At 44.0% G+C, this 27,523-nt stretch overlaps 2 protein-coding genes across 3 annotated transcripts in view; both read right to left on the bottom strand.

Moving 5' to 3' along the window:
* Positions 1-6,505: 6,505 nt before the first annotated feature.
* On the bottom strand, positions 6,506-23,380 carry LOC8042981 (aspartate aminotransferase, cytoplasmic). 2 transcript variants are annotated; one of them, XM_029994360.4, is made up of 9 exons: positions 23,058-23,380; positions 21,920-22,101; positions 21,748-21,856; positions 21,493-21,605; positions 14,733-14,837; positions 13,841-13,991; positions 12,920-13,085; positions 8,123-8,265; positions 6,506-6,892 (listed from the first exon to the last, which is right to left on the bottom strand). In XM_029994360.4, exons 1-9 carry the CDS (start codon positions 23,164-23,166, stop codon positions 6,747-6,749), a joined length of 1,224 nt encoding a protein of 407 aa, XP_029850220.1. In that variant the 5' UTR covers positions 23,167-23,380; the 3' UTR covers positions 6,506-6,746. The 2 variants fall into 2 exon arrangements, with proteins under 2 accessions (XP_029850220.1, XP_040356674.1); XM_040500740.2 differs by having other exon boundaries at positions 21,748-22,101; positions 23,058-23,284.
* Positions 23,381-25,093: 1,713 nt separating this feature from the next.
* LOC8042982 (serine/threonine-protein kinase 10-A) overlaps positions 25,094-27,523 on the bottom strand; it is a 52,316-nt gene continuing 49,886 nt past the window's right edge. The window contains exon 21 of the mRNA XM_029994361.4: positions 25,094-26,949. Within this exon, the coding sequence (XP_029850221.3) occupies positions 26,794-26,949 (156 nt within the window). The 3' untranslated portion in view covers positions 25,094-26,793. The remainder of the gene's footprint in view (positions 26,950-27,523) is intronic.

The raw sequence follows: 27,523 nt of genomic DNA, 5'->3' as shown, positions 1-27,523 counted from the left end.
CTGGCAGAGGCTAGCGGCAGTGTGCTGAAGATACGTTTTCTATTCGTTCGTCGTTATTCACTCAAGAAGTTTTTTTAAGACACCGTGTAAGCACTGAGACTTGCCATTGATAATACATGGAAAATTTTACGAAAAGGCAGTTCCGCACGAAAAAGGCAGAACTCGTAGAAAGCAAGTTTCGCCGGTCTCACGGCATGATCAAAGCTTCCTTGGCACGCCAAAATTCTGCGTCTCTGCCATGCACCTTTGCAAGTCCGGCTTCAGGGTGCTGCCATCTTGCTTGACTGGGGTGCGCTTGGGCGAATCATAATCCAATTACGAAGCCTTGCTAAGGCATCGTAATCGGATTATGGCCGCACCCAAGAGCGCGCCCCACTGAGGAAGATGGCGGCTCCCTGAGACCGGACTTGCAAACGTGTATTGATATTATATATTGCACTTGGGAGGTAGAAATGTAGAGGCGTGCTGGTGTAGGGGGAAGGCTGATGCCCATGGTGTCACAACACCGACCCATGCACTCTTATATATATACATTTGTACAAAACTGAAAAAAAAACAAAAAAAAACTAGTGTGCTTACAACACCGTATCCAATTAAGTGTACCTTCACACGTTGGATACCGATCAAGAATCGGCGCTGCGGCAAAGTTTTGAAGGTGTGTCATGCGTAGATGAATGTCTTTGCATCATATATATCAGCCGCAGAGTTCTGGATCGTCCAGCTGTTCCGGCGATTTGTTATCATTGTATCTGCTAGTAAATATGTCTACTGAAACTGCAACTTGAAACTAGGGGCAGTTCCAGAGAGATGTGGGGAAAGCTTGCTTGCTCTCCCCAATTCCTCAACTACTCAAGTGGTTGTACCATAATAAATGCACCAACGCCTCTTCCCAAAATAAAGAAAAAGCACAATGTTCACTACGTAAAAAATGGTCTCAGTTCATGCATCTGTGGCCAGGTAGGAAATCTTGCCCAAATTTATTCACATTGCATGATGAGTGCAACGAACTCGCACGAGATTTACAGGAAAATATAGGTGGCGACTTAAGTTTCCCAGAAATTCTGTATAACCGGTCGTTTGCAGAGCGGCGTGCGTCGCTGTGCAAACGCAGCCCAACAACACGAAGCATAAAAACGGCAGATTTAGGACTACAATCCGGAGTCCATTGTTCAATTAAAACGACGTAATTTTGTTGAACGCCCGCAGCTTTTTGCTCATGGTATGCGTTGCGAATCTTTCACAATTTGAAACGGAACGAAGGAAGATTTACTTTTGAAGACGCTCGCTGCGTCCTCCCGGACCAGCTGATGACGACGGGACAACCCGTTGAACCTCAACCCCACAACAACCAATTTGCGCTCCGTGTTAGCGTGGGTTTCTACCTCCAAGCACCGCACCACACACCACGAACGTTTCAGCTCTTTGTCGCATCGCGGTGTTGCACCAAACAGAACGAGATCGCCAAAGTCAACGCAGCACTGTCGTGAACCTTGGCTTGCGGTTGCCATACCTCAGCAGACCTCACTTATGAGGGCCCTCACTCACCCTAATCTTCACAGGTGGGGTGAGGGTGAGTGAGTTTCTGAACATCGAAAAATTAATGAGTGCGAGGGAGGATGAGGACCGTGAGGTCGTGAGGGGTGTGAGGGCCATGAGGGCTGTGAAGTCTGTGAGGACCGTGAGTGCGGGAGGGCGGTGAGGGCGGTGAGGGCGTGAGGGGCGTGAGGGCCATGAGTGCGTGAGGGCTGCGAGGACCGCGAGCGGCGAGTGCGTGAGGGCCGTGAGGGCTGTGAGGACCGCGAGTGCCTGAGGGCCGTGAGGGTGTGAGGGCAATGACTGCTTGAGGACCGTGAGGGCTGTGGGGACCTTGAGGGCTGTGAGTGCGTGAGGGCTGCGAGGGTTGTGAGGACTGTGTGTGTGAGGACCGCGAGTGTGTGAAGGCCGTGAGTGTGTGAGGGCCATGAGTGCGTGAGGGGTGCAAGGACCATGAATGCCTGAGGGGCGTAAGGGCCGTGAGGTTCCGTGAAGGTGAGTGAAGGGCTGAAAGTCAGTGTGACTGTGAGGATGAGGGTGAGTGAGGGGCTGAGGGTAGCTGTGAGGGCGAGGGCAAGTGAGAGGCTGAGGTGAGTGTGGCTGTGAGGGTGAGGGTGAGTGAGGGCAACCTAAAATGCCGACCTCTGGTGGTTGCACACGGATGGACCCTGTGACTCCCTTCGCTTTCAAAGCACACACGATTACGAATGATACTTTCAGTCTTCCAGGAACATCACGAGGGCACTTCTCTGGTCATGTCTTCATTACATATGTACTCGCAGACCGCGGAGCTTCTCGCGTGCCGTCAAACCAAAACAATACCAGCGCCATGTTGAACGTGCATTGCCTGCCAGATTTTCAACGACCAAACAAAAACAACGAAAGCAAACCGGCTCTAGTTTCCAGCGTACATCGGCGTTGCGCCATGGCCAGATTTTTTCCCGTCAGCTCAATGATTTACAGATGCAGCAACACTGCAGGTACAGTTTTAATATGGTGGCCAGCACAAATCCCGGACAAAAGCTCACCAGACAGGAGCTAACCAAACAAAAGCTTACTCATTTTTTTACAGACGCGGACAAAAGCTCACCAGGAGAAAATTTCATGTTAGTCTTTACACAATGCGGACAACTTAGGTGCATGCGTGCGGAACTAAAATGCAACGATAAAATAAATGTGACAGGCGTGTGGTTTGTTGATTAGAGTAGAAACAAGTTTATTTATCAATTGGTTAGAAGCGAATGCAGTCCCCTAGTATCTCCAGCAGTCTTGGTAGATCTCGGTGTACCTGGAACCCCTCGCAAATATTTCTCAGATTATAATCTGCCGGCGCAGAGTGGATTTTTGCATCCGCTTCACTGGGGGCTCACCTCACCGGGCTCGTGTCAATGCCGTGGCAATGAGCACCTGATTTTGCTGTAGGTATTCAATCAGCCGCCAGACGCTTGGATGGGCATGACCGATCTGATACCTGGTATTCCATCCTTCGTAGGTGTTGCTCGTCCAGTCTTTATCTTGAAGAGTGGTGTCGTACATATTCCAACGCTCCGGGAAAAACTCCGGTCATCGTCGGCGCACAGCCAGGCAAAGGGAAGAATTCGCTCAGAGTGCCGCCACGCAAGGAGCAGAAGCATAATGGAAAGGGGCCGTTGACATATGTGCAATCAAAGTAGTCCAGCAGGTCGCCGATGTCATCATTAGACTTTTCCCTGATGTAGGTTAGTCCTTCGGGCACAAGCCGTGGTGGAAGGAACGCCTGCCTATCCAAAATCCTGCACAGCTTTCTAAATTGTTCATCATGTTTTGTACTTATCCAAAAGGCTCAACTCTCGTTCCTTCAAAATATTTCAAAAATTCGCAACTCCATGGATTGTATACTACATGTTGAATATACCCGAGACTGGGGTAGAAAGGAACATAAAAGTCGAACAAACAGAAAGGGACAGGACGACGTCTCAAACTCAGCTACCAGGTTTATTTAGTCCTCCTCCTTATACAGCCCACAAACAGCCCACCACCAACACAAAGGGGCAACTCTAACCAGTTCCAACGCCAAACCTTCCAGACAGTCACTACCAACACAAAGGGACAACCTCTAAACAGTCCAAACGCCAAACCCTCCAATTCCCAAAGTAGCGCTATGGACGGCCTTCATGTTGATTCACAAAGGTAACTCAGCAATCTCCCCCAAGATATAACAAAAGGACCAGTACCTATTCCAAACTAACAAAGATTCACACACACACACACACACACACACACACACACACACACACACACACACACACACACACACACACACACACACACACACACACACACACACACACACACACACACACACACACACACACACACACACACACACACACACACACACACACACACACACACACACACACACACACACACACACACACACACACACACACACACACACACACACACACACACACACACACACACACACACACACACACACACACACACACACACACACACACACACACACACACACACACACACACACACACACACACACACACACACACACACACACACACACACACACACACACACACACACACACACACACACACACACACACACACACACACAAATTTTTTTTACTTAAAATGTTTTTTTCCTCCTCTACGAAAGGATGACACGCACTGAACCTAAAACGGTACAAAGATGAACAGTACAGCATCTCTCCCCTTTCCCCCCCAAAAAAAAACAAAAAAAAACAACATAATTATATTTTTAAAAAGCTTATGGAATTTTTACCGAACTGTAACGACGCCTGACTTATGCAATTACCTAGAGAATTTATTCGTACCGTCTCCCTTATTAGCCTTTTTGTATCATTCCTCTCCTTGTGAATGATTTCTGTCTCCAACCAAATAGCAGTGCAGTTGTTACATTCGTTGACATGTTTTGCGATTTCCGAGTTCGGTGCACTGTTCTTCAAGTTTCTTTTGTGTTCACTTAATCTGTCGTTGATGCATCGTGATGTTTGTTTTACATACTTAAAACCGCATTCCAGTGGTATCTCATACACCACACCATTCTCGCAATTTACCGATTTTCTCGATGGTTCTTTTTGCAGTTGTTCGCACCTGTCTGAAATGGCGTCAATCTACTGAGTTTAAAATCTGAGCTGAAGACCGTGTCTACTCCAAACTTTTTCGCACATGCCTTCAAGTTGTGCGAAATTTCATGAAAATAGGGGATCACGGCAAATCTAGTCCTTTTACCCTGTTCCTTTTCTCTCTTTCCTTTGATAACTTTCTAACTGCCGTTTGATAAAACTGTCTTTATACCCTACACTGATCAACCTTTTGCATTGTCTTTTAACTGAATCCATGATGAAATGGACACACAATCTGTCTAGTGCGTTTCTGACCAACAACTTTACAACCCCAGCTTTTACAGTCTTGGAATGACAGCTAATCCTTGGCAACACCGGTTTAGAATTTTCTTTTCCGTATTCCCAACATACCCCTTGATTTACATGTATACGTAAGTCTAGGAACTCTAGGATCCCTCTTTCTGGTTTTTCCGCAGTAAACTTCAATTCTGGAGCCGCTGACCTTATCTCACGTTCCAGACTGCCCGTTAAATCATTCATTACCGTGCAAATTATGATGTCGTCCACATATCTTCTTACTAATGCCATACCCGGGGACTTCTCCTGCAGTCTGTTATGCACTACTCGATCCAAGAAGTTTAAGTACACTTCTGCCAAAATCGGTGCGACCGACGAACCTCTACAAACCCCGTCTTTTTTAGCGTACTTCCTTCCTTCGTATTCAATTACCGTCGACTTCAGATAAACCTCAAGGATCGTTAGGAAACTCTCTACCGATATACCACGGTTAACATCCACCAGCTCGCCTGCACCCTTACTATTTTATGCATACTACAGTTTTGCTTTAGTTTCCCTTTAACATCACCCCAGGATAAACCCTTGATTTCAAATACATTTACAAAGCACAATAACGAAAAGAATTTAATTTTCTTAGCCATTCACTTCAATTCATCCTGAACACTAAGAGAACTCATACATTAATGATGAAGAGACATTGTGCCTAACTTTTATGTGCCTGCTTAGCGTGACATAAGCACAATTAAAAAGCGAGGTCACCCCTTGAGGTCACCAAAGGGTGACTTCGCTTCTTCGGTCACTCTTCAGTTTCAAAAACTTTGGTTTACGAAGTTTCTTGGGCGTGGCACAAGGGTGCTCCGGCATACCTCGAGTCAAAGAAGCTTGATCTTATCAGCTCCACCCAGTTGTGGTGACTTGAACTCTGGTCCCAAATCGTTGCTTCTCTGCCCATTATGGCTCATTTGTCGACACCTTTGCATGGGTTGGGGTACCAGTTCTCCTAAAAATGGTGCAATGTCTATCGCGTCGGCACTTTATCCCAACTCGTGTTTCGCACATGTAACAAAGAAAAAAAAAAATGAGGTGAACTTTTGTGCGGGTTTGTGAAAAAAACGGGTGAGCTTTTGTCCAGTGAGCTTCTGTCCAACGAGCTTTTATCCGGTTACCGGCCAACATGGACCGCCATAAATTCTGAGGAGGTTGCATGGGAAGCAGCGGCACCTCTCTCCCCTCTGCCATCTACTGAGAAGCACTTGTGGATACTTGCAAGCCAGCTTGCCTAGACAGCTGCACTCTAGCCAGTGGGTGGTCAATTTCACAATAGTTGCCAATAGCCCACCCTCAACAGGGAGAGGTCTCACCAATTAACTACAATGGCAAACCTATCGAAAATATTGAGGCTACACGTCACAAAGCGACAAAGGCCACAAGCGATGCCCCCAATTCCTTGGGAAAGAGGCACCCGTAGTTCAGACCCTGTGCCCTGCACCCAAGCCGAACCTCACCACCACGAGGGCGGCTTTGATGGCATCAGTACCAGCTTAGAAGCCTGCTCCTTGAGTTCAACATCACACAGACACATGCTCCTATTGACAAATACCTAGAGGCTCTTTATTACTCAAACTATGTCATTCAACAGAGTGCATGTCTCGCGCTTAATTATTACACAGTAGAATTGTAGTTCAACGAAATAAATTCTGAATATATTAAAATTGTACTGCCAGTAATAAGTACCTGACGAACCGAAGTCAATAATAGCGATAACCAGATGAGACAGCTATTCTCTTACATCTTGAACAGGAAACAGCCGAGACAGGAGGTAGCATTAGCTCGTAGGGAATTTGGTAACTGCATCGTGAATGGCCTTGGCCACATACTCAACATTGCCGGTGTTCAGCCCACAGAGGCTGATGCGCCCGTCTTTCGGGAGGTACACGTGATACTCTTCGACGAGGTGCTGTACCTGTCGTTCTGCCCAGAGAAAAAGAAAGCAAGGATGACGTCACACACTGGACATTTTATCCGAGGGTTGGCAAGATAATGCTTTTGCACGCCATCTTAGAGGCAGCATCCTGCCAGAGGCGCTAACAGCAAGTGCTAAATGCAATTGCTGCATTTATTTCAACATAGTCTTTTTAGCACTGAGCTAGGTACTCATTGAAGCTTCCAATGAGAAGGCAACATGGTTACTGGTTTTCTTGGTGCTAAACAAAGAATGCACTTATGACATGTGACCAACATTTAATTTGCAGACAGTGCCTTCAAAAAAGTAATTTAAAAAAATAGTGGTTAGTTTTGTAAGTTTAGAAACAGTATGTAAAGAATGCTCATCTGAATTTTATATAGCAACACGTTTATAAATAAATGACGAACATCTACATGCACAATATTTCATCCTTGTTCTTCTACAGGCTCAGACACAAGACAAACAATATCTGCACAGATTCTGCCATCAACCTGGTGTTGCGGTTTTGCGGAAGGCAAGGGCTCGTGGCTTTAGGAAGTACCCCTCTTATGCGAGTGCTTGAGCAAACAAAGACCTTAGCAGAGTTATGCTCACACATGTGCATTTGATAACACAAACTATCTGTGAGATGGCAGAAGGTTCTTTGTTTTGGATTTAAGTTTTCAAAACTAAATTTTTTTTCATGTCATTTTTTATGATTCAAAAGTTTTGGGTACATTATTTACTTGAATCAGGTTTTATACAGAAACCAAGAACCTTAATAGTGGATGCAGAGATCAAGAAAAGGAAACTTGACGACAGCAGCGCACAATCTAGCTAAATGAAGTTGCAGTTCCCAACTGTCTCGTAAAACACAGTTTGAAAATTTAACACAATATTTTGTATGTTCAACTTGGGTGTGAATCCAGTGCAAATTCAGAAAAGTCCCCAATTTTCATGGCTCCAGTTGGTCTCAAGTTCTCAAACAGTAGTCAATCTAAGCAATTCATGAATTCAGAATTCATGAAAATTAAGTGCACTGCACTAGTATTTACACCCACTTATTACTGGTCAAGTGCAGATCAGACTGCGGTCGTGTACCACTACTGTACTGCACTGGCTAAATCTCTCATCTACAGTGAGTGACTCGTCGCAACTTTGAAATGGCTGACCAACTACTCGCTGTCTAAATATCCACGCAACCCCAATTAATAATGCAGATCAGATTGGACTCGATAGATCTACTATCTACTTACGGTTGAGACCAGTGTAGGAAAACATGCCAATCTGGTTTGTGATGTGTTCCCAGGATCCTGGCGTATTTAATTCTGCAAGCTTGTCTTTGAGGGCTTTCCTCATAGCGAAAATCCTGTTTGCCATGGTTTGGATGTGGCCCTTCCTGGAATACAAATTAGCAAATGAAAAGAAAATGTCCAAGATTTTACCCACAGCTTGAATTTGTTGGAGTAAATTATTTATCATTAATACATTGTTATAAGCCTTTAAAGATAAAAAGACATGCAAAACCATTTTTTTTTTCTCCATTTCTATACATATTTTTAGAGATCCGGCGACACTAAAAAAGATGGTCTCGCTTTTGTGCCAAGCCACAGCACAAACTGTAGAATGGTCTTTGGAAACATCGGCACTTAAAATTGCATTACTGAAACACAGTGAAGGACAAATAAACTTACGCACAAAACAATGTATGAGGTGCTTGTGAGAAAAGTCAACGATATCTTTCGCACCGCATAAATAAACACTTCGTCACAGAGAGCTTAGAACTACTAGTGGTTGGGATGAATGTCAAAGTTTCAGGACTTAACATTATTCAATTAAAAAGCTAAAGCTGATTTTCGGAAGGTCCCCATGAGAAAACAGCAGCTAGAGGAGCTTGAAAATATCTAGTTGGCGACAGGTTAGGAACCCAGTAAAAGCTTTGCCTGCAGCACGTGCTCGATGTGGACCATCTACTGGGCTCCTATCACAGTCTCCTGTAAAAAAACTTAATTTTTACGGGCTCAATATCTTGCAAATTTTGGGGAGCATATATTTCAGGAATATTTCGCAGGCACGAAAATTCCCAATTTCGAGTGGTATTCTCGTTACCATGGGGTGATATATTCTAGAAATAAATTTTTCGCAATATTTTTTGGGTTGCTGAAAATTTGGTCCCTGCGAAAATTGAGACGTTTACAGTATACATGGAGACGAACGGCTTTGGTACCATTAAAGGGCAACTGTGCTTCATTTTTAAGTATCATATAGAAAGACCAGATGTCAAATATTACGATCTAATTCCATTTATATATTTAATAAACTGGCCAGCAAACTTTCAAATGAGCCAAGTAGCGTGCAACGTAAGGTGCAATCAACAGCGCAGTCAATACCACGGAGTTGGAGCAGCCAACAATGAGCCACTACGTCGGAGGCATGTCTACGTCATTCTCGCGTTTTGTTTGTTTTTACTTCTCGGAGCAAAATTGAACAATGACGTCATGAGTTTCTTCTCCCAGTGTTGGCTCAATGGTGTCCGTGTGATCACTGTAACCCGGATGCACTACCCTGCGCACCTGTCGGAGCTGAGAGCTAGGAGCAGTCCGTTTTGTCTCGCCACTGTTGTAGTTTGAGAACGACGTTTTGCTCACGGTACGGGCGTGGGCCGCATCTCCAATGCCTAGTTGAGATGCCTGGTGAAAGTTCCATAGGCTCATGATGTTGTGTAGTTGCCTGCTCGAACTACCAGTAGATCAGCCCAAGAGTTGTCTTTCACAAGTTTCCACACAACAATGCGCCTCTGAATGTATCGACGAACATCTCGAGCCGGTGGAACTCAGGGAAGCCGTTGTCACCAAATCGCAGAACAATGATCTGTTCCGATTGCTTGTGCTCATGACACTAACTAATTTGTTGTTACCAGCTAAATAGCGAAACATGCGTGAAAAGATCAGTTCTGCTGTGGAACCAAATGAATGTGCTGGAGCATACTTATCACGGCATTCATAGTTTTCGCTGACTATTTTGCTATTGACAATAAATGTACAGTCTGCCAAACAGTTTCATAAAGGTACACAATTTAGGCTACTAAAGCAGGAGACACATGCACGGTCAAACTGAAAACGTCCGGCACTAAGTGCCGGACGTTTTCAGTGTATGAGCATATATGTCTCGCACCTGTAGAAACCGGCGCGAAGACTCGGCTATTTTCGGTAAAATAAATGTTGGAGCTTTATGTGCCAGACCTAAGAAGGGCGTCTGGCATGTCCAAGCAGAGGCCTGATGATTAATTTGGACCACCTGGGGATGCTCCGACGTGTTGTAATCGAGATCTTGGTTGCACGGTGCCTTTGCGGCAATAAGCCCGCGTCAAATTGCGGGCAGCTTCGTCGAGATTCCACAAAGCGCAAGCTGGGGCCACAGTGGTGCAGACGTCGTTGGATGTTGTAGCAAAATACATTGGCGAAAATTGTGGAGCAGACGACGCTTGCACTTTGCTCTACGTTCGCCCGTCGTCGCATAGAAGATCAAGTGACCTTTCGGACCACGTGGTTCGATGCGACGTGGACATGACTCTGACGACACAAGACCAATGTTGCGTGACGCAACCGAATTTGAAGACGTGGGGCTGTTTAGTAGTGCTTTGGGAAATAGAATCACATGTAAGCCTAACATTTTTGGATTCGAGCAAAGTTGCCATTTTCTAGTTCGGGGGTTCTCAAACTTTTTCGTCCCAGGGAACCCCAGCAAGCCTCAAAGAGTCCCAAGGAACCCCCCCCCCCTCTCTCCCTTTGTTGCCAACCAAAAATACCGGGCAATAAAGGCCTTTAGATAGTGAACAAGAGTTTACTGCACTGACAGAATAACACAGAATGGAGGACTACAGACAAAATGAGAGGGCAGAGGGGTTGACCTGGAGCACAATGTAAAAATACACTAGTGCGAAAGCTTGATCCATGGCTCAGTCCATAGAAGGTTAAACTAGGGGGGGAGCACTGCAACTCAATACTTGCGGAATCCATGAGACCAGCTCGTGGAACCCCTGTGTTCCACGGAACCCAGTTTGAGAACCCCTGTTCTAGTTGAAACTAAGACATCATTAAATTTTCACCTTAAGAAGACGTCTTTGTGCAAATCGGCTTGGTGGTCAGGCATGTCGTATGGAATGAATCCTAATTGTTTTGATCGATCCAAAATTTTGTTTCCGAAGGAAGACAGATTTGCCGGTACCGTGAACGACAGTTCTGTTAAGTAGACGTCCCACGCCTGCCGTCCTCCGCCATCGCCGTCCAGCCTGCGAGTCCCACAATACGACGATACAGGATACGACGCCATGTTGAGAATTACGCAGTAAATGCACAGAATGCTTCCAATTGTCTGTGCAACTTTTAAAATTTTTTTTTTTTTTACTCAATGTATTTGCAGTTTTTTAGAAGCCACAAAAAATGGGTTTCATATTTTTTTTTTTCTATTTTTAATATTGAGTGTGTGCCTTCAATGATGCACAACTTTGATTAAATTTGCTGGTGGTGTCTAAACCACGGGTGGGCAAGCTGCGGCTCGCAGGCCGCATGCGGCTCTTCGAGTGTTAAAGTGCGGCTCGCGGCTCCCTCCCGTATCCCCCCCCACCCGCCACCCACACGAGCACTTCCCCAAAAAGAGATATGGAACGCGTTTTAAATCAAAAGACAGCTAGCGGTTTGGTAGTCTTGTGCTACTGCTACCTTACGTACAGTTGGACTACTTTTGACTCTGATAGATTGCAAGTAGTTCGAGTTTCGTTCATTGCTTTAGAAAAAAGTGTGTCCCCCCCCACGGCTCTCAGAGGTTTCGCGGTTTTGTTTGTGGCTCTTAGGTCGGGTCATCCTGGCTACCCGTGGTCATCCTGGCTAACCCGTGACCACGGAGAAGAGAGTGAGTGCGACTAAAACCGGCCAGTTCTCGATCGGCGGTTTTCGGGTGGTAAGAACCCGAATTTCGAGCTGCAAATTCTGTTCTGGGAAGTAGGGCTCTAATATGTCGTGTACAACTAAAAACCTCGGTGAGCATAAATACCCTGTCAGTGTCCCTTTAAAAGAAAAAGATTCACGAGTTTCCAAGGACTTTTAAGCGGCTGTAAAGATATTTTCAAGGACCCCTTCCAATACTCTATCTAGTAAATTTATAATGTAACACTTTTTTAAATGCAGTGCAAAATTTTTTTTATTGCATGATATCTAGGAAAAGGCACATTTGCCAAAGAGGAGCTAGTAAAGGGTTCAGAAGAGTTACTGCAGCTTTTCCTCGATTGTTGATGTTTAGAAGCTCATGTATCTCTTTTTTTTTTTTTTTTCCATTTTCCTTAGGTTGTTCTACTTGACAATTTAGGTGATGTCACCTGTTGCCTCTGCTTTCTCTGTGTCTATAGTTGCACTTCCCGGGAATCGCGCGGGATGTGCGATGTCGGGGAAGTAAAACAGACGCAGAACAAGTAAACTAGGAATAGCTGGCAAACAGTAAGCGAGGGAGCAAGTCGAACAAGGGGAAAGTTTGCAAGATGGCAGACGGGCGATGCCAGACCCGGAATCAACGGGACTGCTACCATTGTAGCCGACACTTAACGGGCATCCGCTAAATGTGTCTAAATGTGCCATACAAGAAACCAACCTCGTTGAATTTTAAAATTTATGTTAATATGCATGTGAAAAAAATAATTATATCTACCTACCTTAAAAAATTTAATTGCAAAAAAAAAAAAAAAGATTAACGGGAAATTTAAAGGGTTTTCAAGCACCGCTAGAAATTCCAGAGCTTTCAAGGTCTGGAAAATGCCGTTCCAAAATTCAAGGGTTTTCAAGGTTTTCAAGGACCTGTGCAAACCCTGTTTTAGAAAACTTCTTTTGTTTGACCGTTTTAAAAGGTGATGGAGTTCTCCCTCAAACACGAATACCAGTGAGAGTCAAAACGCTGTTTCGTAAAACGGACAGTAGCTATCAGCAACTCTCCATTTGCCAAAATAAAAAAACTTGGACTGAAGCCTTCAATTATTTTAGAACTGTAAAGAACCTGACAAATACCATTCTTCGAAGTACACAGGGTTGTTCAGGACTCTGGAGACAATGCGGGCACCATGGTTGGGCGGATTGGAGTAGTTTCCCCTGACAATCAGCGTTACTTGGGCCAGAACATTGGTGAGGGCTGTCTTGTCATTTATAACAAGTAGCAGGTTTCCAATCCGCTCATCTGTTGTGCGGAGAGAGACACGCTAGTTATGCAGGTGCCGGCAATGGTGATACGAGAGGAACTGCGCAGTAATGTTGCTGCACACAGCCACTATATAATGCGGTAGTAACTGCAGTCTTCTTTCTATGCGAAGTTTCCAATATATTAGGCACAGTCAGTCCAGAGTATCAGAACTGAAATCAATGCAAGAAGCCATCTTTAATTTTTGCAGCAGCACTACAGTCATGACAGATTAAAAAAATAAAAACACTACATAGTAGGTCTATTTATTTGTTTATATCAGTTGTGCTAAAAGAGATGTTAATATTATTGTTCCCTTTTTTGCAGGAATAAGTGTTGTACTCTGTATGCCATCTCTTCTTGCTTTTTTTTTTTTCCGGTGTAATTTTTTTAGCACTCGTAAATCAATTTCTGTTTTCACGCCACTAACTCTAATGACTGACGCACTCAATCTGCACAACTATCATACTTTACAAATCATCTCTATACATTTATACCTAAAAAAGTAAAACCGAAAAGGGGTTCAGGTCCCCTAAAGCAAAACAAAATGAAAATCTTGCGTGTCAGACTAGGAGATTGGCTACAGGCTGGGCACTCGCCAGTCCACAAATTAACTTGAACACACTACTTGCTCCGGCAACAAAATAATGCATTCGGAAGATGTCGGGATGAGTGGAGTGCACGAGTAGTGCCCTAGATGACATAGCATGACCTTGCTACCTTCAAACTTAGATGGCCGAGTCTCAGAAACTTACTGTAAAGACCAAAGTTCTTGGCAAAAGACTGGGCACACAACAGTTCGAAACCCTGGGAAACAAAGTATCGTATGGCCCAGCTGTCTTTCTCCAAGTTCCCCGAGGCAAAGCCTTGGTAGGCACAGTCGAAGAGGGGAAAGAGTTTTCTGGCCTGCACAAAAAGAAAAAAGTAAATAATGTGAGGACAGCTTTGCTGTTTTGCCCATAGAGCATCGATCCCCCGTGATTGATGGCTGCAAAGGCCCACTTCCCACAGAGCTCTCGCGTCACTGTCTTGTCGGTAGTTTCAAAACTACACTTTTTGCTTTTGTGCTTCTCTTCCTCTTTTTGCATGGCAGCAGTTGTTAAGCAGAGCGTGAAACCGATGGCACATTGTCATTTGTGACAGCCAAGTCCCATATTTAATTTTTCATGACCTGTGCTTCACCACATTAGGAAACTGTTTAGCCCAATGGCATGTCCATCATGTTAGTTGAATTGAGGATTGTTAGATCAGAATCTTTTTGACCCCAAACTGACTATATTTTAATTTTTTTTTACCCTTTTGTTTTGATATATAGCCATATCTTTACCCACTTTGGACCAACTTTTGGAAAACAATTGTTTCATAAATTAAACATTGCATTAGAATTCAAGTCTCTGCTTTGATGTTTGCATTATCCAAGAGACCATTTATTTAGCTCAATTTCTCTGTATGACATCAAACTGTAAACCTAATAGTTTCCTTAGAAAAAAAATCTAACAAAAAGTCACACAAAACGCATTTTCTGTATGGTCAGCAAAGAGTTACAAATTTTTTCTTGGCAAGTCCAGCATGTCACCCAGCTCTACTCAGAGGGAATGTTCCAAGAAGATGACACATGTAGCCCATTGCGGCAATGGAGTTCCATACCTTCACAACCTCTGCTATCTTCTTCCACTGCTCTTCAGTGGGATCAATGCCGGTTGGGTTGTGTGCACATGCATGGAGGACGACGACCGAGTCTTCCGGTGCATTCTGGAAATATAAAAAAGGAAACCTGGTGTACCAAAGATAACTCTCATTGTGCAACATGTAAGGTTGTTTTGACCGCTGTACTCCCCTCCTGCACAGCGTTGCAAGAAGCTTGGGCACGAGCATTGGAAGAGTTTTATTGAACCTTTGCAAAGCTTGCGCCTTCCCTACCTTTTCGCACAATGATCTAAGCTGGCTGGGATCTCGCACCTGTGAAAAGTTAGCTAACCTCCGTAGAAGGTTGAGAGCCAACTGCATAAGAGGACATACAACCAGGGTTCTGCAGTTTTGGTTTAAAGCCGATAAAAATCGACAAACATACGCCAAATTCATAATTTAGAATTCAATTTTAAACAAAAAAAGAAGTCTGTATTTTAGTGTACCTTTTTTAGGGGGAGGGGGGTCATTATTGTGTGACCTTGTGATGCACTTCCTCATAGCATCACCAGCAATCTTAGGGACTATCCTACTTTACGCTGGGAAGGGTTTAACGAAGTAATAATTTGGAGGTGAAGTTTTTGTTCCTTTTGTGAATGGGCTTCATGTGCAGAGTTCCCAGTCCTTTCAAGATAGGGTATGGATTGTTTTTATTGTCCTAAATGTGTTTCAGCTTCTCAATGTATGAGGGCATTTTCAAAATTTCTATCAGAACCAATGACGGGATTCACGCATTGGAACCAGAGTTTGCTATGAATTGTGGTATCAGCAGTATTTTTGTACTTGCATTTGACTGATTGATTAGCTTTAACTACTATAGTACATCGCATCGGCAGCTTGCAGTTTTGAGCGTAAATGTGCGGCCACTCAAACAGAAGGGCAACAGAAAGCGGTAGAGATCTGCGCAGGCTCAGGCACACACAAAAACCCAAACTCGACCCGATTATCGGGTCAGGCTCAGCCCAATATATGAGTGCATGGTTCATGCTAGGGTCTGGTCTCGGCCTATTTATTTCGAGCTGCGTTGGGCTTGGGTCGGGCCGAGGTTGAGGCATCTGGACCTGACAACCCGACCTTCAAAAATCTAGCAATTTGATTTTTTGGGAACTGCTGTGAACCCCCAGAACATGTTTGAACATGCCAAAGGTAGCGAAAAGCTAGTGCAAGTTATAATGCAGAAAATGCCGATGCAGGTTAGTGATGATGGCATGTAGATTCCACCACAATTATAATTCTATAACAAGTTTCCTTCTCCGAGACATATTCCCTCAGTGATCTCTTGGAGCGGTGTGAAGAAATACATCCTCTCGCAGCTTGGTTTGCACAGCCAACGGGTCAGCGACCACTCAATAGTTGTTTGCTTGTCGTGCGCTTGTGTTTACTTGCTTTCCAAGACAACTTGTGTTCTAGATTTTATTTGGGGAAATTACCAAAGGACACCCAGAACAAACCTTTCCGCAAGCCTTCCAGTTACAAATCTTTCCTTCCCCAAAAAATTCACTTACTGTAAAATTCTTTATTTTCACGGCCCCTATTTTTCGCGAATCAGACACAGAGGTTATAATCGCGGCCACTGAATTTTGTGAATTCCAGACGCCTGCATTGCAATTCTGAAGAACCAAAATTTTTGCACGCCCCTAAAATTTGCTATTTTTGCAATTCGCAAAAATCAAGAGCTCACTAACATTAAGGGTTTTACAGTAAATATAAATTAAATTACTGCGTGGTTGCATCTCCATTGTATTATTCACTAGAAGAAGTGGTGAAATTTTGCATATCAAGCTTGTCTTCTGTTATGCACACATTAATTTGCGTTGTGATCACAACTTGAAAGTAAATAATGTCGCTGCCAGAACTAATAAATTTCAAAATTCCCTGCTTGCTATTACAGACAAATTTTCTTCCTACTTTTAACTAATCACGCTAAATTCAGTGCTTTTTGCAAAGCACACCTCGCAAGTGTTTTTCATAAGTCAAAACGTTTGTTCAATATCACTTACTCTTTTTTTAAACTTGTCTTTTATATACCCGTACAATATGTCTCTTTTTCATCATTAACCAAACTTATTCTGAAACCTTCACTGTTAGGTTTTTATACTAGATCCCCCCCCTCATGCAATGCACTTCGTTGAAAAGAATATTAAACTGAAAAATATGGCTCCGGAGTGCAAATAATATATGGCTTTGTTGACATTTTTGTTTAAACAGGTATAATATTAAGTGGAAGAAAATTCGGTTTGCTTAGAATTATACCATGGAAATCAAAGGTAGAGGTTATATGTAGATTAAATCAATTGTATCCATTGCTGCAAAAAGAGTTGAAAAAATGAGTGCATGCACATAGAAAGCTCAAGCTTTTACCAAATGTACATTGAGCAGGCCAGTTTTACCTCGTGCAATTTTAAGGCATACTAAAGCAACAAACTTGACAAAGTCCACATCAGGCGCGTTCACAGACGACTAAGTTAATGATGCACTTCACTTGTGGCGCCATCTCCCGATAGGTGCAACAAGCAGATGATGTACTTTGTTGTCTGCTCGCTGTGTCTATCGGCAGATGGAACACCGAAACTGCTGAGAAAATTGCCCCATCTGAAGCGGGCCTTACTGTTCTAGGTTGCTCTCCAGTCAGCCTATTCCAAGGATATGCACACCCTAACATAGCCAAGGAAGTACTAGCCAGCATAAGCTCAGAACAGATACATTGCACATCCAATTAGAATTGGTAGATTATTTTTCAATTGACGGTAAAGGTTCACCTCATTTAAATAAGATTTCTCAGTAATTTCGTATCAGATTAAAGTGATCCCCTACACAAAATCTCCAGGAAGGCCACTCAATCTACACATTTTGGGTACAAAGTGTTGTCAATTCAAAGTCAGAAATTGCTCGAGATCTTCCTAAAGTTGGCTTCACCTGCATTATAAACTACCCATTTCCCGGGATTTCAGCTTCTCTGCAATGTTTCTAAGGGCACCAATGAGCTATCTGCACATTAGCACTCTTAAATGTTACATGCTCATCGGTGCTCATAAGGTTCATCCCCAAAGTTGGCTTTACCTCAGTCATCAGTTCGCCCCTTTTCCCAGATTACAGCGTCTCTGCAGTGTTCCTAAGAGCATCAATGTTTATGTGCTAAGTTGTGCACATTGGTGCTACTCGGTGCTACACTTGACTTTGAATCTCATTGAGCCTGACCATGCTGTCAGTGTGAATGGGTTTCCTATTTCCAAAAGGGTACCGTCAGAGCAGCTGACATGCAAAGTGACCATCTCAGGCGTATCACATGCACGAAGCAACTAATTTCGAAACCAGATTCGCCCGAGCAAGGCGACGAAACAGGGCATGAATACAACTAAAAGCCCGGGGTGCATGCAATCTTGTGTTTAGGTGCCAATTTTAGAATTCGGCAGTGAACCCTCAAAGGGTTAAATATTAGGCCCAATCACATAGATTTCAAATTGTCACCTTTCATATGGCTGTGGCATATTCCCCGTGACAGTGCTCTGCTAAACACAACCATTTGCAAATATTTGCACAGTGCAGACAAAATGGAGAGCAAACGAAAGGTCCCATACATGGTTCTGCATGGAGATAGAAAGCTTCTGGAAGCAACATGACATCATCATAGATGAAGCTGGGGGAGACTTCTGGTTTAGAAGGGCACGCCTTCGATGATGACCAATACCAAGAGATTCTATCGGACAAAAAGGAGAGCCGACTTGGCGCCAACAGCTGTTTTGGTCACCCTTGGGGGCGTTCCAACCCAAGACGTCGACTTCCGGCTTCACTTGGGCTTTTCTCGTTTGGCTAGCTTGTTTTGAGCCGGTATGTCGCCCCTTTCTGCCTCCATGCGATTTTGGGTTCATTGCAAACACAGCATATATCACCATAAACAAAAAAAAAAAAAAAAAAAAAAAAAGGAAAATGTTAGTCTCTCAAAATATATTAAAAAAAAAAAAACACGAAAAATGTACTTTTTAGATAGAAAATTCAGAAAACAATGCAGAATTCAACAAATGAAAACTCCAAGCCCTACATATAACTAGAGATTGGCAGTTTTTATATTTTTCAAATTTGGAATGATTTTTTTTGGTTTTTATTCAGAAAGTAAGTTTTTCCGTTTGTTTTGGTGAATATTTTTACATATTAAATTTTTCAGTTTTTTTATCAGGTGATATGTGCGGTATCTCCTCATCTTAACATTGCATATGACCTTTCTTTTGCTTGCCTTTTTGTTAGCACTGGACAAATATTTACAAATGGGGGGCATTCACGGGGAGTATGCAACTGCCATATAAAAGGTGACGATTCAGAATCTATCCGATTGGGCCCAAGATTTAACGAGAGAAATTTGTAAAATATTATTTGTGTCAGTAGGGTTTTTTAACATTAAAATAATGATGAAACGTGCACAGACAGAAGATATAGATATGTGCTCTACCCAGGGCAAACATAACAAAAAACCCTGAATTTCACTGGTAATCTAAATTGCAATTACTTTAGATTATAGTAATGAATCCACATATGTAGTTATTGAGGTTTCCTCTATCATGCGCATTCATTATTTTCTATTTACAACCGTTCAGGTTCGGGAATGACTTCTCACTATTTACCACTACTGCTCGATGCTTCCCTTCTGTACAAGAGGCCACACATCTACATTTGAAACTGGCAAGTTGTCGATGCGAAGTACTACAGTAGCCAAAGCTGACAAATCGGTCAAATACGGGTGCCAAAATACAACCGGTAGAATATTTTAAAACACTGAATGCTTTGTGTACTAACAAAACTATGGTTGCAATGCTTGAATCTCATCATTGGCTATGATAGAAACTTTTAAAATGCCTTTATACATTTTTTTTAGAAGTTGTGGGACATTTTGGGCAATGAAAACAATTGAAACCCCATCTCCAAAGGACTGGGAACTTGGCACACAAAGCCTGATCAGAAGAAAGAACAAAAATGTAACCCACAAAAGATTGCTGTTGAATCCTTTCCAGCATAACATAGGGCGATCCCAAAGATAGCCGACAACTCAACAAGAGCGTCACAGAAAATACTAACCTACAGCACTTAAAACCAAATTCTGAAAAATTTATTCGGCATATTGGCGGTGTGCGCTAACTACAGGGGGCGCTTCTCTAGCTATCATCATCATTGTCTGTGAAGTCACAGGTAGGGCAGACTGGGACAGACCACGCAGATCTTGGATCCCTGGCTTATCAGCTCGCTTCAAGTGCTGTGTGTGTGGATAATGTGCGAAAAAGCCCGTTTCCCACGAAGTGTTTATTTGGTGAAGTGATATCTGTAACAGGACATTTTACCAAAGCTTGAAACCGTGACCCATCCATAGTCATGCAAACAAACACTCTTGGCGCTGAGGTGTCGAAGTGCTCAGATGGTGGTGAGCTGTTCCCTACCCTGTACAAAAAGCTGGATGATGGAAATAGAATATCCAGCACTTTACCCCACTACATCTACCACGAAAAATGGGGTGCATTTCTTATTATGATTTGGACAAAATAAAACTGAGAAAGGAATGCTCATCAAATTGGAAATAGGAAAGCAAACTTTGAGAACCTCTTGCGTGTATAATAAAAACTTCAGTGAAATAGACTCCGTGTATCCTGTTGGTTCCAATGTGTTTTGTGAGTGCTGGTCTCTTATTAGTTCCAAGTTGAATCCTTTTTGTATTTTATAAACCAGTAAACAAACATTTCCCCAAAATAACTGGCAGGAAGAAGCGGTGGCTGGCTTCCAGAGTCGATGCGAAACGTATGAGACCCCTTTGCTATCAGTCTTAAACCTACCGAGTCAGTGACACTTCAGCGTCCCGAAAAATGAGGTATACACCTGCTATGAATTACTACCGTTTTTATGTTTAATTTTGCAGACCCAAATGCACAGAATGCACGATGCGCTTCTCAGCGAGCGATTTTAAATTTGTAAACAATTCTTAGTAAAAACTGGATAGAACAAATTAACCAATCGCCTGAATTAGCCGGGCCATGTCTGACAATATAAGAATTCATGAAAATTTCTGCTTTCCTTTTGAGCAGAAGTCGCGATGTGACAACCTTCTTTGCATTCAATGTGGGAGGGACTAAACGTCAGTTGCTGACAAGCATTTACTCGTCAGCAACTGTTTAGTCAAACTTGGATAGAAGTGTCGGTATCGGCAAGCTCAATGTAGCTAAAACAAGTGTGTGGCGCTTTGCAACACAACTGTGCACGCGTGCACAGCTAAGAAGACAGCACGTCATTCAATCTAGTGAATGCAAACCCGCTTTGTACGACAGCCTCCACAGATCCCAAAAAACAAGAATCAGAGAGACTATGAAGAGCCCTGACGCACGCCGCACAAGCTGTAATGAGAAGCTCCAGGTTTGTTTTTGAACATTTTAAAGCTTTTTTTTTTTTAATATAAAAAGCAACTTCGATGCACTGTTATTCATTAGAAAGATTGTTCACAAAAAGGTCATACACATTCCTTTAATTACCAGTTTTTAATCGGCATAGATGCAAACTAACATAGCCACTCCATGCTTTGACATAGCGTGTCATCTGCTCGCATCCTACCAGCTCCGTTACAGGAGGGCACCCGCACCGCCAAAACATCTCGTCGCCAATATAAGTTTAAATCAAAAACGCAAAACCCTACATATAACACCAATCAATCTCGCACTTTGTTTTTGAGGATCAAGTAAAATGGCCTTACCTCCAAATCCTCTATCATCCCAGCAAAGTTGAGACAACGGTTCTTGGCATCCCAGTAGCGGTAGAACTTGAGGTTTTGGAAGCCAGAATGCTTGAAAACTAAAGTGTGGTTAGCTGAAGCAAGAAGAGATAGACACAGCACTCACTCCTTTGCCATGCCAGCGACATAGAAGCGGTGTTCAGCTGTGTTAATGCGCAGCACTGTTAAGAACAATGCAGAGCAGACCACAAAAGTATGAGGTGAGGGCATTCTTACGCCATGTCGGGGTTGACATATAGATGGTCGTAAACTTTGCATGTTTGCACAAGAGGTCGCCTGCCACTCTCAAGGAACCGGTGCCACTGAGGCACTGAATGCCGACTGCCTGGAAAACAATGCCGTCATGAAACACACTGACCATGCAGTGGAAAGACGACGAGGCACCTACCCTTCCGTCTTTAATCGCATCATTGTCATCACCCAGCAGCATTCGCACAGCAGCCTTGCTGAAGTCTTCCAGACCAAGCTGGCCGAGGTACTCGTGGTTCAGAGAGTCGTCTTCTGCCATCTCCTTTTCAACTTTTCGAACAACCGGCAGGACCCATGGCTTGGCTTCTTCAGTCCTGTACGCTAAACATTGGTGCAATGCACATATGGAAGCAGCGTAGATTCTCGTTTACCTAAGGAAGTGGATATTCTGCCGGCAGCCGGCACAATAACCCGGGAAAAAAAGTGCCAACAGTTGTCCCCTATTGGGTCTCGTATAAAACGAATTGTGAACACGGCTATTTGATGGTGTGGAATAGCTCAGTGGTATGGTGCTTGACTCATACGCAGCAGGACACTAATTCGATCCACAGTGTGGGCTTTTTTTTTTTTTCTGCAATTTTATTTTGTTTAGGCATTAGGCGATACCTCCCACATTTCTTTTTTTTTTTTATGATTAACATTAGAAAAGAAAGAAAAAACGAATGTTGTCGACGAAACATTTTCTTTTCGGGGGTGAATGGAGGACAGCGGGCTTGGGCCGCCGCAAAGCGGCGTGTACTGTTGGGCCAATTGGGTCAATATATTTCTAATGAGCAGCCGCAGACTGTCGCCGCGAAGCGGCGTGAACGCGGGCGGGGGTGTGTGTTAACGAGCTCCCGTGATACACGCGCCGTCCGAAACTGCCGGCATTTTTTTCCCCGGGCTATTGTGCCGGCTGCCGGCAAAATGGTCTCACCCCCCTTTACCTAAACCTCACCCAACCCCTTAGCCCTTTTGTTTGTTTTGCCTGGACTGGCACAGCTTCTGTTACCAACATCTTAAGAAACGTAGTGCGTGGCCCACTGCGACCATGTCACTCAGTAGCCTAGGAAACACCTCGGAGCAATCCGGATGAAGCCCCCGATCGAAGTTTCGATTCCGAAGTGATCGTCGTTGCGAGTTGGATGCAGGTCTTGCGTCAACGTAAGGTAGATGACTGCGAGATTTTCCTAAATTAGGCCACATGGCTGAATGCGAGATGTTACCTGGTCAAGATTTACCCCAAACTTTCAAAACAAGAAAACTTTGCTCCGGACCGGAGATGCTGAATAACCTACCTCCAACTCCGAGGTCCACTTTCTGAGGGCAAGTGTCGGCGCGATAAGCTCTCATAAGAGCAAATATCTCAACAGGAGGTGCAGCGTCTACGCATGCAAAGCGTGTCATTTTTGCCTTCTAGTGCAGGTCGTGAAACCGAAGAAAACGCAACTCCCACGACTCGGTTTTATAACCGCCAGAGAAGGGCACCTTGAGAAAAAGCAGCGACTATTTCGACGTCAACTGTCAAAACATCAAAAAATTATTTTGCCGTCCGTGACGTCAAGGTCTACTGAACTAACCGACGCTTCCTGTGGACGCTTCCGGACAGTTTCGCTTTCATAGTTTCGTTTCAACGGTGACATACGGGAACTACAGCTGCGGACTCTGTAGTGACATGCGTTTTATTTATTTATTTTTTTTTTTTTTTTGGGGGGGGGGGGGGGGGGGGGCCGACTGTCACAATCGGACGCACTCTCTGAGCGCGTAGCTTTCACCGCACCAAGGAGGTTCCTCCTTGCATCGCGTGCACCGCACCGGTACGCGAAAACGTAGCCGACGTAGCTTCCGCTGCGCTAACGAGGCGCTACCTACGGGAGCCAGAGTTGCGCGTTCCAAAGGCGCGTTCTTCTCCGTAGCGCCGTAGCGGCCGTAGCGCCGTCGCGCCGTTTTACTTTTACCTGCGCGGCATGTTGACCCAGACGCGCAACTCTGGGTTCAGCCGCATTTATTCTAGCCACCAGAAAGAGGGGCACACAGCACGATGACAGACAAAGACTAAACAACAACGCATTTTTTTTTTTTTTTTTTTTTTGCCAGCTTCGATTGACAGGCATGCGCTGAAAGCTCCGCCTTCAGCGCATGCCTGCGCGTTCATACGTGTGTTAGCAAGGGCACAAGTCTCAGGATGGGAGAACTGGCGCGCATTTTTAATAGGGAAAAGTTCAAGTTCGATTGTAATGTTACACTTGGGAGCGTAGACGAGTTGTCCACATACTTGTGGACAGGTGCAAAAGTGAGTCTCGACATATTGCCATTTTTAACAGCAGTTTAAAACCACATTGAACTTCACGAGCATTCAAAATTCAGACTGCGTGTAAAAAGCAAGTTTCTACAGATGTGTACTCCTTCGTCCAGCCGTTATACCCAACTTTTAAAATGGCAATCCACTCGCTAAAAACCACCTCCAATATTTCCCAGCACAAGACGACAGCCCGAACTTGTTACTGTAGGCGGTGGTAACTTCCAGAGGCATACAAAAAGATAACTATTGTTCGACCTACTCTTCAGCTCTCGTACAATATAGAAAAAATAAAACAGCAGACGTATGCACTTTTTGTGCACATGGACAGCCATTCCTACAATGGTCTTTTCTCAAATCGTGTGTATTAGAGCAGAATTCCCTCTTGCTTTTCCCAAATACCAGACCTTTTCCTTTCACGAAAGGAGATATGGTAGTGTGCTGGAAGGGAAGAACATTACTTTCAACTCACGGCAACAAGGGACACTAACAGGGTGTTTATGCTCGCTGAGGTTTTTAGTTGCACATGACATATGAGCCCTACTACTGCCCAGAACAGAATTCGGTCATTCGGTTTCTTACTGCCGGAGAACCGCCGCTCGCGAACTAGCCGGTTTGAGTCGCGCTCACTCTTCTTCTCCGTGGTCACGGGCCGTTTTCTAAGGTTTAGACACAGCCACCAAATTTAATCAAAGTCGTAGGTCATCGAAGGCACACGCACATTAAAAATAGAAAATAAATACGATACCCATTTTTGTGGCTTCTAAAAAGCTGCAAATACGTTTTTTGGAAAGAGTATCCCAGCCACGTGACTTTCACCACCTCCGTATTTCTTCCTCCCCACTCCAGTTTCGGTTTCGGGCTGTAGCGCTTTTTGACTTTATTGAAAATATACATGACGCTGTAGAAAAAATATTGATTTGGTAGTCTTCTGACACCATAATGAATCACCTGGCAAAAAAATAAAAAATTGGTTTTGGGGGTTGTCCTTGTCCCTTTAAGAAAAGCTTCCCGCAAAGAATACAATAAACCGGGTACTTCGAAACATCTTCAGCTTTATTATGCTCAGCAAGGTTGTGAAAAATACCGCACATTCTAAAAGTAAAAATATTGGGTTCTTTTCAGAACAGTATGAAAAGTAGTATTAGTTTCTACGAAGAGGCATAAAGAACTTTATGTACAGTCTGCCGAACTGTTAATTATGCCAGCCACGACAATGCACTCTTAGACATGTGACCTTGACAACTGACACCGACTGAGGAAAGGAGCCGGTCTCTGCAGCTAGCCCTTCTGTCCTTGCCCAAAAACAAAACGCATGGGACAAAGGGCCATTCTCGCGACTCTACCGAAACGGCACCACGGCAGAGTGGCCTGGGCAAGGTCGACTGCTGACTTAGTTAACAGTGCGCCTGACTTCGCAGTTAAAATAAGGCTACATGTGGTCAATGCTGTCATGTCGCCATTACATACCAACATGCCTGCACAAGCTAAAAAAAAAAATCAACAACTTTCACCGACACTGGGATACCTTGCAACGCTTAACAGTGCATTCCTGCAGATACAAGCTGTATCTGGCTCACCTTTGTCCAAATACTTTCAGAAGACAGTCCGAGCAGCCGAGAACTGAAGACAACAATGGAAGGCAAAGAAATCAAAGGCTGCATAGATCATGTTGGTTCAAACTAACACACGTCACGTTAGTTCAAGTTAAGACAATGGATCTTACCTCCTTTCACTTGCATAATATAAGACACATGGCATATGCATTCTGTACACAATACCACTATAAAAAAAAGGCTGAACACTTGAACAACAAAAAAAAAAACACCAATTTATCAAACATAGTTACAGGAACAGCAGCTTTACTCAGTCACACTGCATTAATTACAGGCACAATCACAAGCAATAAGTCTGCACTTTTCAACAATGTACACACCTCACCTGCAGCAGTGGAAGCACCACAGGTTTGCTTAATGCTGGACAATCAAGCACTACTGCCACTATTTTATGTAAGTAATGTTGTACATCAGCCCAAGAGAGCAAAAGCCTCTAGAATGAGGTTTACTGAATTGCAAACAGGGAAAGGGAGTGTCTTTAAGTTTGACCGTACCTGCTCTTAAACAGAGGTAGTGACACTCGTAAGCAGCAGTCATCATGTTGCAAAGGTCTTCAGCACTTGCAAAATGAGTGTGCCTAAAACCATTGCCAGGCACATTGCACAGGCTCTTCAAAACAGGGCCGGACACAAAATGCGCTCGAGCATTCAGTGCATGCACGGACATGCACAAACAAAAACGGCTTCAGAAGCACAACACACATCTAAAACCGCATGAAATTACATCGCAACAGTATGAAAGAAATGAGGGTTGAGGGGGTCCTATTTCTCCCCTGGTGACAGCAAACCTCAACAGTGACAAAAGAGACAAACAGGAAGACAAAACACTCGGGTCCAGTACGAACAACATTCTAATATCCACGGCTTTGCAAACAACAAAACATTTTATCAACCTAGAGCAAGTTGAGAGAGCTCCCAATCTCAAAGATTGTCCGGACTACAGTTGCTCATTCAGCCACTACATCACCCCAAAAGGTTCCCAGAGAATCAATGCCCTTGGGCAACATAATCAAGCACCAGAGAAGCAAGCCTGGCTTGTTCCTGTTAGCAAGTTTGGAAGAAAACTCAACTGTGATGTTGGTCAACCTGGGGAACAGTAATTTAGAGACGGACAGAACAATTAGTAACCCTGGTGGTACGATGAGTCGACAGTCCGCGCAGGCCCCTGAGGAGCCACTGGCTCACGATCCATGTTGGCATAGTCGTTGAGGAACGTGCTAGTGCCGTAAAAACGCTCCTGCTCTTCACACTGCCTGTAGAAGTCCTCCTCCAATTTCTGGAAAAGATAGCAGGGTTCAAGAAATAAAACAGCCCGACCTACAAATGGAAGAACACAAACAGAGTTACCATAGATACAACACTGCCAGTGATGTGATTGGCCTAAGCCATTTTGGAGCACCTTTCGGAGCAGCCAAAACAGTGTTTTGGAGCAGCAAAAGTGGCTTTTGGAGCAGCCAAAACAGTGTTTCAGAGCAGGAAAAGTGACGTTTGGAGCAGATATTCTTAGAAAAATTTATATTTGTTTTAAGTGCTGGACAAACGAAGGGCACTTTGTGTTGTGTTGTGGTGACGTGTTGGGGCGGAACTCGCTGCTTGTGTTTGTGGTGCTGAGACATCCCACAAGTATACAAAGCTGTAAGCGTTGCCGAAAAATTCCGAAAAAAAACAAACAAAAAAAACACTTGCTATCGTTTTACTGGTTCCCGACGAGGCAGATTTTTATAAAAAGTCAGCAAACCTAAAACAATGAATTGCAAGCGTCCCGGCTGGTGCCTCTCGTGCAATCATGTTCACATGCAGGTGGGGGCAGCTTCGGCAGGCTTGCAGTTACACGTGATTCGCCGCGCGAG

Source organism: Ixodes scapularis, unplaced genomic scaffold (genome assembly GCF_016920785.2).
Source record: "Ixodes scapularis isolate PalLabHiFi unplaced genomic scaffold, ASM1692078v2 PGA_scaffold9__187_contigs__length_104089568, whole genome shotgun sequence".
In the NCBI taxonomy this organism is placed as follows: Eukaryota; Metazoa; Arthropoda; class Arachnida; order Ixodida; family Ixodidae; genus Ixodes; species Ixodes scapularis.
This window is presented reverse-complemented; position numbering and strand designations above follow the sequence as displayed.